This window comes from Rana temporaria, chromosome 7 (genome assembly GCF_905171775.1).
Source record: "Rana temporaria chromosome 7, aRanTem1.1, whole genome shotgun sequence".
NCBI lineage: Eukaryota > Metazoa > Chordata > Amphibia > Anura > Ranidae > Rana > Rana temporaria.
The window spans coordinates 9,411,165-9,423,980 of NC_053495.1; the positions used below are offsets into that span (position 1 = coordinate 9,411,165).

At 49.5% G+C, this 12,816-nt stretch overlaps 1 protein-coding gene across 2 annotated transcripts in view; it reads left to right on the top strand.

Annotated features, from left to right (window-relative positions):
• The first annotated feature begins 1,267 nt into the window (after positions 1–1,267).
• NR2C2 (nuclear receptor subfamily 2 group C member 2) overlaps positions 1,268–12,816 on the top strand; it is a 34,461-nt gene continuing 22,912 nt past the window's right edge. For both annotated transcript variants that reach the window (XM_040358850.1, XM_040358851.1), the window contains exons 1-3: positions 1,268–1,490; positions 9,553–9,642; positions 9,938–10,135. In XM_040358850.1, the coding sequence (XP_040214784.1) occupies positions 9,571–9,642; positions 9,938–10,135 (270 nt within the window). In that variant the 5' untranslated portion in view covers positions 1,268–1,490; positions 9,553–9,570. The remainder of the gene's footprint in view (positions 1,491–9,552; positions 9,643–9,937; positions 10,136–12,816) is intronic.

Sequence of the window (12,816 nt, forward strand, 5' to 3'; positions counted from 1 at the left end):
GATTTTTGTGGTGAGGACGTAGAAGAGGTTTTCTTCTAATGACTCTTCCATGAAGACCATATTTGTACAAGTATCTCTTTATAGTGGAATAGTGTACCACAACTCCAGTGTCTGCCAGATCTTTCTGGAGGGATCGGGCAGTCAAACGTGGGTTTTGAATTGCTTTTCTCACAATCCTGCGAGCTGTTCTGTCTGATATTTTTCTTGGTCTTCCAGATCTTGCTTTAACTTCCACTGTTCCTGATGACTGCCATTTATTAATTACATTCCGAACAGAGGATATTGACATCTGAAAACGCTTTGCTATCTTCTTATAGCTTCTCCAGCTTTGTGAGTGACAACTATTTTCACTTTCAGTTTTCTAGACAACTGCTTAGAAGAACCCATGGTGCTGATTGTTGGGGCAAGGTCAGATGAGTCTGGGCATTTAAAACCTTTGAGATGGACATCACCTGGTCTTCCCAGACGATGATTGAGAACAATCCATGACACTGGCAGGTCTCAGCTTTGCAAAGGGGGCGGGGCATGCTATAAATTCTGCAGGGTGCCCAAACGTTTTCAGACGCCATTTTTTTGTTTTCTGTAATTTTGAAAGTGTAAATGATGGAAATAAAATCTAACTTTTTTTGACATATTATAAGAATGTCTAATCTGTAATTTGATGCCTTTTGGAGATTTTTCCATCTTTCCTTGGCTTCGTTATGCACATTAATACAAATTTTTACCTGGGGTGCCCAAACTTTCGATCCCCACTGTAAGTGAACCAACAATGCACGAGCTTAAAGGAACAAATTTAGAGAATAAAAGACGAACCTTTACAACCCCTTTAAGGTACGAGGGTGTGAAGAAAAAAAAAAATGTTTATATATATATATATAAAAAAAATGGGGTGGCTTTAACTTTCTATGACTCCACTGGGGAGATTATCCCAGTCTTCCTGTCCAGGTGACACCCTGATAAGTTATGTTCCTTATCCACTCAACATGCAGGAGCGGCCTCAAAATACAGGGTGGAAATGATTATATAATTCTTCGTTCTGACCACAGAGACACTTGAAATAATGTATTCATATTTAAACAATATATTGAATTAATAATTTATTATGGGGCGTGTCCCTCACTCACTGGGAGATATGACTTTGTATCGCGTTAATGATGTATAATAAAGTTTAAACAAGAAAAAAAAAAATCTTCAGCCATGGGAGGAGCCGTCTGAGGACCGGTCACGCCCCCTCTAGCCCGCCTCGCCCTATCCGCGGCTTTACATCAGTGACGTCACCGCCGCCCGCGCGCGCCGAGCAAGAGGGAAGAGGAAACAGCGGAGGGGGGTGAAGAGGAGCGCGGGGTCACGACCTCTGACCTCTCACCGAAGAGCCGGAAAATTACCGAGAAGAGCCGACGGGAGCGGATGAGAGAGCGCGGCAGAGGAGAGCGGAGGCCGCCGGGAAGCTCAGAGGATGCGGCTGTGACTAGAACCTCCGCCGGGCAGAGGTGAGGCCGGGGGAGGGGGATCCGGGGCCTCCTCCTCATAGCCGGCGCCAGAGCCCTTCGGCGGCCCCTGCAGCATTGAGCCCGCCCGCGGTCACACACCCGCCGTCTCCCCCCTCCCACCCCCTTTCGCCGCTCTATCCCGCTTGGCAGCTCGCCAGCCGCCGCCATGTTCCTCCCTTGGAAACGAGCGGCTTTTATTTATTTATTTTGTGACGCGCCTATATAGACGTCCAATCGGCTTTTGGGGATTGGGGCAGCGGGCGGTGCAAGCTGTCAAGACTGAAGGGGCGGAGAGCCAATCGGCGCGGAGGGTGGGCGTGGCAGTCAGGAGGCGGCGCCGCTGCTTTGTCGCCAACTAGTGGCGGCGCCGTGTACTGCAGCCCAGTTCTGCTCTATGCTACTCACTAACCTCAGGTGACCTGCAGAGGGGGAGGAATGTGTGCAGCTGGGGGCGGGGCCTCCTCACTTCCAGACAAACTTGGCCAATTTAAGATTACGGTCACTAAAAAAAAAAATGCACATTTTTTTTGCAGGTAAAAAATGTGCAATTATATATTTTTAAGAGCATTGCACCCGTTATCAGCAGTTTGCAGGTGCAGCGTCTGGTTCCTGCAGACTCTCAGCATAACTGTCTGCTCCTACCTTCAACACGGGCAAGGCCGGTGCAGGGATTTTTGACACCGTAGGCGAAACCTAATTTTGCCGCCGCCTCCTTGCTCCACCCCCTTTGCCCAGCCCATGTATACCCCACCTTTTTAATGAAGTGCCCATCAATGCAGCCCTTACCAGGGCCCCCCTCCAATGGCAGCCCTCGCCAGCTCCCCCTCCAATGGCAGCCCTCGCCAGCTCCCCCCTCCAATGGCAGCCCTCACCAGCTCCCCCTCCAATGGCAGCCCTCGCCGCTCTGCAATGGCAGCCCTTACCAGTGCCCATCAATGCAGCCCTCGCCAGTTCCCCCTCCAATGGCAGCCCTCGCCAGCTCCCCCTCCAATGGCAGGCCTCGCCAGCTCCCCCTCCAATGGCAGCCTTCACTAGCTCCCCCTCCAATGGCAGCCCTCGCCCCCCTCCAATGGCAGCCCTTACCAGCGCCCATCAATGCAGCCCTCGCCAGCGCCCCCCCTCCAATGGCAGCCCTCGCCAGCGCCCCCTCCAATGCGCTCGTGGGACACACCGCTTTCTGGTGTCTGTACTACGGGGGGCAGGGGGGGTGTCTATACTGGAGGGAGAGGGGGTCTGACACCATATTTTTTTTGCACCAGTGCCACCTGCCAGTGCCAATTAGTGCCACTTGCCATCCAGTGCCAATACCAGTGCCACCATCCAGTGCCAATTATTGCCACCTTCCATCCAGTACCATCTGCCAATACCAGTGCCAATTAGTGCCACCTTCCATCCAGTGCCATCTGCCAGTGCCAATACCAGTGCCACCTTCCATCCAGTGCCACCTGCCAGTGCCAACCAAAGCCATCAGTGCCACCTGCCAATGCCAACCATTGCCATCTGCCAGTGCTAACTGTTGCCATCCAGTGCCACCTGCCAGTGCCAATTAGTGCCACCTGCCAGTCAGTGCCAACCAGTGCCAATTAGTGCCATCTGCCAGTGCCAACCAGTGCCATCTGCCAATCATTGCCACCTGCCAGTGTCAAGTGCCACCTGCCAATCAGTGCCATCTGCTAGTACCATCTTTCAGTGCCATCCAGTGCAGCCTGCCAGTGCCAATAAGTGCCACCTGTCAATCAGTGCCTTCTGCTAGTGCCATCTTCCAGTGCCAATTAGTGCCACCAAAAAAAAATCGGCCTAAAATATCGGCCGCAAAAATCGGCTTCATATATCGGCCGCCCCGATTTCTAAATATCGGCATCGGCCAGAGAAAAACCCATATCGGTCGACCTCTAATTACGCTTCTCGTGTGCCCCCCCTTGTGGTGTGCATCAGCAGTGATCAGTGTTTAAAGTTTTGAAAATATGTTGACATTTGCACTTTTTTTGTCAGCATTGATTAGCAGTTGGTTGCAGTTTTTAGATTTCCTTTGTAAATAAATCTTCGTATTGTAGTGACACATCCAGGATATAGATTGACATTAAATGGTCAGATGCAACACAGATCCGCTTTAAGCTGCTTTTGTTTTCCTCCCATTCCGTCATCAATGTACTAATGACATTGTTAAAGTGGAGTTCCACCCATAAATAAAACATTACATCAGTAGTTTTAAAAAAATGTCATTAGCCCTTTACGATTTTTTTTTTTTTTTTTAGATGCCTTCAAAGTGTTGTTGCTAGGCAGAATAGTTAATCTTCCCACTTCCTGCACCTAGGTGCTTAATGCTTCCTAACCTACACCGCACAGACTCCTGGGAATGTAGTGGGTGTAACTTTCCAGGAGTCTGTGCACTCCCCAGTCTCAAAGAATCATGTGACTTGGACAGCACAGGTGCTGAAACCTGATCTGACACTGCTTGTGCAGCACTGAGCATGTGCTAGATCTGCAAGGCTGAAATCCAGGAAGTCATACAGTCTGGCTTCATGATGCCCACACTTAAGATGGCCCCAGTCAATTTCTATTTTATAAAGTGTCTAAATGCTGTAACAACCTAACAAAACGGACCTTAGTTTACAGACTAACTTTACTAGAATACATTAAGCTTGTGTATTACAGGGGTATATATATTTAAAAAGTGAAATTGTGGCCGGAACTCCGCTTTAAATAAAACCTTTCTGTTTTCATTGCCTGTCCTATTTTTGGCCCAGTGACATCATTGCTGGGTCTCTGAGCTTCTCTACGCAATGCAGACAGATCACGGCTTGTTGGAGGGGCTGGCAGGGTGTTGTACACAGGCTCCTGAACACATCACAGAACCAGTATTCCTCCCAGGAGCCTTCAGCCCTGAAGCAAAGCAGTGGGCCGGCTCTTGGGAGGAGTTATGCAAATATTAAAATGCCTTGATGGGTGGAGTAGTGGGCGTTCCCAGGAATGATGCATTTGCATACAGGGAACACCCACATGTGCTGCTGATCCTTTATGATCAAAAGAACCTAAATCCAGTGAATCCAGGGACTGCAGAGGAAAGGACCAGATAGTTGGGGGTCAGTTGGAGGGAGTAGTACCTCATCACCGGTGTCAGCGGGAGGAGGAGTGCCCCCCCCCTTGCATCAGTGTCAGCGGGAGGAGGAGTGCCCCCCCCTGCGTCGGTGTCAGCGGGAGGAGGCGTGCCCCCCTTGCGTCTGTGTCAGCGGGAGGAGGCGTACCCCCCCTTGCGTCAGCGGGAGGAGGCGTGCCCCCCCTTGTGTCAGTGGGAGGAGGCGTGTCCCCCCCCCTTGCGTCTGTGTCAGCAGGAGAAGACGTGCCCCCCCTTGCGTCGGTGTCAGTGGGAGGAGGCGTGTCCCCCCCCCCCTTGCGTCTGTGTCAGCAGGAGAAGACGTGCCCCCCCTTGCGTCGGTGTCAGCGGGAGGAGGCGTGCCCCCCCCCCCCCCCTTGGGGTACTTTTCCTCTCACTGATCCTAGACAATATTCCTCCCGCTGGCACAGACACGAGGGGCAAACTTCCTCCCGCTGGGGCGCTCTTCCTCCCGCTGGCACCATCTGGGGGGGCACTCTTCCTCCCGCTGGCACCGCCTGGGGGGGCACTCTTCCTCCCGCTGGCACCGTCTGGGGGGGGGGGCACTCTTCCTCCCGCTGGCACCGTCTGGGGGGGGGCACTCTTCCTCCTGCTGGCACCGTCGGGGGTGACACACTTTCTCCCACTGGCACCAGTGATGAGGTACTATTCCTCTGACCCCAACAATGGAGCATAATCCAATCCAATTTACATTCGGAGATGAGATTCTAATTCCGATTTATTTTTATTTTTTTTACCCTTTGGAGTTTGAGCGTCACCCGGGTTGGGGGTTGGGGTGAGTGCGGGTGAAGAGTATGTGCAGTAATGAGGCGTCTCTTCTGGATGAGGGAGTTTGTTCCGCTCTCCTCCCTATAATTGGACTCGGTGGGAACGTCCCTCAGGTTTTATTAGGGGGACTCTGGTGGAGATTCGCGTCCCTCATTACATCGATGTTCATTTCCCCCCTAAGCGCTCCCGCTGATGACGCCCCACCTTGCCGGCCCCCCAGCCATACATTTGCATGTGCGTTGCACTCGCTTTGCATACAAAACCCTCAATGTGTTCAGCTCATTAAAGCCGAATACTGACAGCCGCAGCGTTTCATTATAACGCGAACTTCGTTAGCGGGGAGCGTCCGCCAAAAACTGAGATTTAAAGCTGGACCCCAGGCCCATAGATAAATGGAATACATACGCTATATTGTCAAAAGTATTGGGACGCCTGCCTTTACACGCACATGAACTTTAATGGCATCCCAGTCTTAAAGGGACACTAAAGGTTCCCGTTTTTTTTTTTTTTTTAACAAACATGTAATACTTACCTCCACCGTGTGGCTCGTTTTGCACAGAGTGGCCCCCGATCCACATCTTCTGGGGTCCCTCGGCGGCTGTTTAGGCATTTTCCCACAAGGTCTAACCCCCTTCAAGTTGAAAAAACATATACCTTTACAACTCCTTTTTAACCACTTAACCCCCGGACCATATTGCTGCCCAAAGACCAGAGTGTTCTAAGTAATTTTCTAGTAAAAAAAAATGCTTATTTTTACATGTAGGAGAGAAATGTCAGAATTGGGCTTGTAGTAGGGATGTCCCGATACTGGGCAGTCAGGTATCGGGTGGTGGGGGGAGTTACAAGTCTCCTCCATGCTGTCTTCTCCCCCTCCGTGCCGCTCTCCCCCCGCACTGTCTTGTCCACCCGTGATGTTTTGTCCCCCTCCGTGCCGTCTTCTCCCCCCTCCGTGCCGTCTTCTCCCCCCTCCTTGCCGTCTTCTCCCCCTCAGTGCCGTCTTCTCCCCCTCCGTGCCGCTCTCCCCCTCCGTGCCGTCTTCTCCCCCTCCGTGCCGTCTTCTCCCCCTCCGTGCCGCTCTCCCCTCCGTGCCGCTCTCCCCCCTCCGTGCCGACTTCTCCCCCCTCCGTGCCGACTTCTCCCCCCTCCGTGCCGACTTCTCCCCCCTCCGCGCCGACTTCTCCCCCCTCCGCGCTGACTTCTCCCCCCTCCGCGCCGACTTCTCCCCCCTCCGCGCCGACTTCTCCCCCTCCGCGCCGACTTCTCCCCCTCCGCGCCGACTTCTCCCCCTCCGTGCCGACTTCTCCCCCTCCGTGCAGACTTCTCCCCCTCCGTGCAGACTTCTCCCCCTCCGTGCAGACTTCTCCCCCTCCGTGCAGACTTCTCCCCCTCCGTGCAGACTTCTCCCCCTCCGTGCCGACTTCTCCCCCTCCGTGCAGACTTATCACTGACTCTGTCCATTCACATAGCTGAGCATCGTAACCTGTGTTTACGCTGCTTCAGTTTATGAATGGAGAGAAGCTTCTCTCTCCATTCATTTTAGCTGAGGCTGCAGAGAAAGGGACTGGGGAATCTGTGTCCTTAGTCCCTTTCTCTGTCTTAAAGGGGAGATGTCAGGGGCCTGTTAAGACCCCTGATATCTCACCAAAGCCCCCCCAACAGGGCTGATTAAAAAAAAAAAAAATTGCAATAAATAAATAAAAAATAAAATGTAAATAATAATAAAAAAAAACACACACTGACAATCCACTAGAAAAAAAAAACATACTAAAAAATAAAAATAATGTAAAAAAAAAAAAAATACTGCCACTGTCACATGACATTAAAAAAAAAAGTATCGGTATTCGGTATCAGCGAGTACTTGGAAAAAAAGTAACGGTACTTGTACTCGGTCTCAAAAAAGTGGTATCGGGACAACCCTACCTTGTAGGTTAGACAATAATGGGGGGGGGGGTGTCACCATTATAGGACATATAACAATGTCTAGTGTACTGGATCAGTTGCCCTTGTACCCATCACAGCACTGTGTTGGACCGCACTCCTTGGGCCACTGTATCCGATACAAATTGTGGCGTTTGCCGTGTTGAACCTTCACTGAGAGGGATATGGAGGCTGCTGGTTCTGTCCACTTCTGGCCATCGCCGGCTTCTGTTCTTTGAGTCTCGGCCCCGGAACAAGCATGCAGATCAAAGTCACAGCACCTAATTGGCGGTATACTTGGTCGGGGGCTCCTCAGGGGCAGCAATGGCCGCCTTCACACCTCTTCTATACAGTTGTCCTTTTTAATCTGCTGTTTTGCCCTCCAACGCTCATCAAAGGCCCGACCAAACCGAAGTGTGAACAGGCGCTTATTGTTCTCACTGCTGTAAAGTTCTGAAAGGGAAAATATGGTTGCTATGGTTACAGCCTCGTTAAATAACCCCGTAGGTGTAGAAAGCAATGCAATGAGGATCTGGTGATGGCCGAATGTAGCAGAAGCTTTTGTGTCTCGGCATTCAAGGCCTTCATTACTGATGTGCATAATAAACAAAAACATTTTTGTGTGTTGTAAATGAAAACACAATCACAGCAAGCATTGCAAACCCCAATACAGACCAATGCCAAAGGCACCCAAAAGACCCGTCCTTGCCCGAAACCACGGCACTTAAAGCGAAGTTCCACCCCCATTTTTCACTCTTCACCATGCAGCACTAATGTGCATCCTTAAAGCAGAGTCTCACCGAAAAAAAAAAAAAAAAAAAAAATTAAAAGTCAGCAGCTACAAATACTGCAGCTGCTGACTTTTAACCACTTAAGACCCGGACCTTTAGGCAGGTAAAGGACCTGGACAGTTTTTGCGATTCGGCACTGCGTCGCTTTAACTGACAATTGCGCGGTCGTGCGACGTGGCTCCCAAACAAAATTGGCATCCTTTTTTCCCCACAAATAGAGCTTTCTTTTGGTGGTATTTGATCACCTCTGCGGTTTTTATTTTTTGCGCTGTAAACAAAAATAGAGCGACAATTTTGAAAAAAACGCAATATTTTTAACTTTTTGCTATAATAAATATCCCCCAAAGACATATGAAAACAATTTTTTTTCCTCAGTTTAGGCCGATACGTATTCTTCTACCTATTTTTGGTAAAAAAAATCGCAATAAGCGTTTATCGATTGGTTTGCGCAAAATTTATAGCGTTTACAAAATAGGGGATAGTTTTATTGCATTTTTATTAATTATTTATTTTTTTACTACTAATGGCGGCGATCAGCGATTTTTTTTTTTTTTTTTTTTTTTTTTGACTGACATTATGGAGGACACATCGGACAATTTTGACACATTTTTGGGACCATTGTCATTTTCACAGCAAAAAATGCATTAAAAATGCATTGTTTACTGTGAAAATGACAATTGCAGTTTGGGAGTTAACCAGTAGGGGGCGCTGAAGGGGTTATGTGTGACCTCATCTGTGTTTCTAACTGTAGGGGGATGTGGCTGTAGGTGTGACGTCATTGATTGTGGTTCCCTATATTAGGGATCACATGATCGATGACAGCGCCACATTGAAGAATGGGGAAGGTGTGTTTACACACGGCTCTCCCCGTTCTTCAGCTCCGGGGACCGATCGCGGGACTCCAGCGGCGAAAGGGTCCAGCGGCCGCGGAGCTTCGGTCCGGGTCGCAGGCACTTAAAGAGGCCGTACAGGTACATGCTTGTGCCCAGCCGTGCCATTCTGCCGACGTATATGTGCAGGAGGCGGTCCTTAAGTGGTTAAAGCAGTGTCCCACCGGAAAAAAAAAAATATTAAAAGTCATCAGCTACAAATACTGCAGCGACACGAGGAGGAACCTGGGAGATTGAGACATTGTCCCTGCTGACGCTCCTCTCCTATTCATCCCATGTGATTGGCGCAGTACACATCCATGACCCACACAAGCAACAGCAGTAATAACATGCTCTGTTTCGGGGTTCTTCCTTAACCCCTGCAAAGGACATGAGTGGGGGGGCCTCATGTTTAAATGTTGCCCAAGGCCTCACAAAGCATAGAGCCGCCTCTACTTATAGACGTTGGGTCCCAATTGTGGTCATTTAGTTGTACCGGAGTTTGGGCTTTGAGGATATATCGAGTTTTGCTTTTATGTACAGCCTTCTGCTTTTTATGGCAAAACAAATGTTTTTATGACTTTTGTATTTCCTATTTTCAGGTTCAGGAATCTTCAGTGATGACCAGCTCCTCCCAGCGCATCCAGATAATCTCCACAGACTCCGCCGTGTCCACTCCTCAGCGTATCCAGGTATTTCAACACGCCAGTAATGGTCGACCGATATATCGGCCGATATTTGGCCGTTTTGGAGAAATCGGCATCGGGCGATTTTTATCCAAATTATGCCGATATTTAAACATGGCCACTAGCGGTGCCACGACTCCGGAGCTAGGCCGAAGCCACGGCCTTTTCTTGATGCTGCGACCGCGGCGGCAATCCGCGGAATGTGCGGATTACCGCCGCAGTCTCAGCATCAGGAAAGGCCGCGGCTTCGCGGTCGCACCAGATAGCCGGATATCAGAAATGTGGTCCATTGTCTTCACAGATTGTAACAGATCAGCAGACCGGACAGAAGATCCAGATTGTAACAGCTGTAGACTCCTCCGTGTCCTCCAAGCAGCAGTTCATCTTGGCCAGTCCGGATGGATCTGGAGCAGGGAAGGTGATATTGGCCACCCCAGAATCTCCCAATGCCAAGCAGCTTATCTTCACAACAGAAAACCTCGTCCCCGGGAGGATTCAGGTAGGAGGATGTCCTGTTCTGTTCTGTCCTCTTTCCCGAGTTTAACTGACCTATTTAAAGTCTAATTGAACCTTCAGTTTAAATTTGCTAAATGAATTCCAGCAAATAGCAAAAGGTGTTCACTTTCAAGGGCCCCTTTCACACGGGCGGACCTCCGTTCAGATCCACGTGTCAGTTTTTTTTCGGTATACCTGAACTGACGCTCCATACATCTCTATGGAGCGACAAATGTCAGCGGTGACATGTCCGCTGACTTCCGATCCGACCCGCTCTGCTAAATCCAGACGGATGGAAACCCTATTTTCCATCTGTTTGGCGGATCAGATGAAAACGATTCGATCGTCCGTCCCCTAGAGGAAAGCAGAGATTTGACCGGTCCGTTTCTGCACAGAGACAGACAGACCTGTCATCCGTTGGCTCAGCGGCGATCAACGGAGCGATCCGCCTATGTGAAAGGGCCCTTACGTTTTTTTTTAAGCAACCACAGCCTAAGAAGAAAAGCCTGCCCTCTGCCAGCATGCTGCAGAGTGAGACCCTTAGGCCCCATACACACTATAAGGCCCCGTACACACGAGAGGATTATCCGCTGGAAACGGTCCTCCGGACCGTTCCCGCGGATAAATCCTCTGGCGGATTTTGATCTGATGGTTGTACTAACCATCAGATCGAAATCCGCGCGGAATCCATCCGCGGTGACGTGTCGCGCCGTCGCCGTGATGATGACGCGGCGACGTGCGCGATGCTGGAAGGTAAAGACTTCCACGCATGCGTCGAATCATTACGACGCATGCGAGGGAGGGGATCGGACGGATTGATCCGGTGAGTCTGTACAGACCACCGGATCAATCCGCTGGACAGGATTCAAGCGGATAGATTTCTTAGCATGCTAAGAAATTTTTATCCGCTGGAAATCCATCGGCCCGAAAAATATCCGCGGATAAATATCCGCTGGCCCGTACACACCACAGGATCTATCCGCTGGAACTGATCTGCGGATAAATCCCAGCGGATAGATCCGGTGGTGTGTACGAGGCCTTAGATTTTCTCCAGATTTTTATCTTCAGAGTTATCAAAACCATATATTATTATTATTATTATACAGGATTTATATAGCGCCAACAGTTTACGCAGCGCTTTACAATATAAAAGGGAGACAATACAGTTACAATACAGTAAAATACAAGAGTATTAAGAGGGCCTTGCTCAGAAGAGCTAACAATCTAATAGGATGGGGCAGGTGGTACAAAGGGTTGTAACTGTGGGGAATGAGCTGATGGAAGTGGTAAAAGATTAGTTGGAGACGTGATAGGCTTCCCTAAAGAGATGAGTTTTCAGGGATCGCCTGAAGGTAGCAAGAGTAGGGGATAGCCGGACAGGTTGAGGTAGTGAGTTCCAGAGGATGGGAGAGGCTCTGGAGAAATCCTGGAGACGAGCATGGGAGGAAGAGACAAGAGAGCTTGACAGTAAGAGGTCTTGAGAAGAGCGGAGAGGACGGTTTGGGTGATATTTGGAGACAAGATTGGTGATGTAGCTCGGGGCAGAGTTGTGGATGGCTTTGTAGGTTGTGGTTAGTATTTTGAATTTAATTCGCTGGGTGATAGGAAGCCAGTGTAGGGATTGGAGGAGAGCGTTGGCAGATACTGAGCAGTTGGTAATATGAGGTCAAACCTTAAGAGCTTCAATTCAATCAGGCCGGCCCTTACACTACATGGTTTTGGTAAATCTGAAGACAGAAATATGCTGAAAATCTAATAGTGTGAATGGGGTCTAAATCTTTGTGTGAAAGCAGCAGTCTCATTGCAACACACCCTCTACGGAGTCCAAATTATAACTCTCCAATCAGCAAAGCTCATGCTTCCAATTGGAGAGCCCTGGCTCTGACTCAGCAGGAGGAAATGTCAGATCTCTGCCTAGAGACCACTGCTTCCACACAGAGAGTATTGGTTTGCAGCGAAGTGCATGCAGTTGATACTTTTCAGGCAATGTAGATGATCTGCTAATCTGTTCATTCACCGAATACAAAGTTTGCAGTAGCCGACGGAAGGATTCTTTCCCCAGTGCAGTGCTGTGATGTTGTCAGGTATTGCTGCATTGTTTCCTGGTCATGTTGCAGTTCAGTTTTGGGCACCAGTTCTCAAAAAGGATATCGGAGAACTGGAGAAAGTGCAGAGAAGAGCAACCAAACTGATAAGAGGCATGGAGGAGCTCAGCTATGAGGAAAGATTAGAGGAACTAAATCTATTCACTCTTGAGAAGAGGAGAATAAGGGGGGATATGATCAACATGTACAAATATATAAGAGGTCCATACAGTGTACTTGGTGTTGAGTTATTCACTTTACGGTCAACACTGAGGACAAGGGGGCACTCTTTACGCCGAGAGGAAAAGAGATTTCAACTCCAAATACGGAAAGGTTTTTTCACAGTAAGAGCTGTGAAAATGTGGAACAGACTCCCTCCAGAGGTGGTTCTGGCCAGCTCAGTAGATTGCTTTAAGAAGGGCCTGGATTCTTTCCTAAATGTACAGAATATAACTGAGTACTAAGATTTGTAGGTAAAGTTGATCCAGGGTAAATCCGATTGCCTCTCGGGGGATCAGGAGGGAATTTTTTCCCCTGCTGTAGCAAATTGGATCATGCTCTGCTGGGGTTTTTTGCCTTTCTCTGGATCAACTGTGGGTAT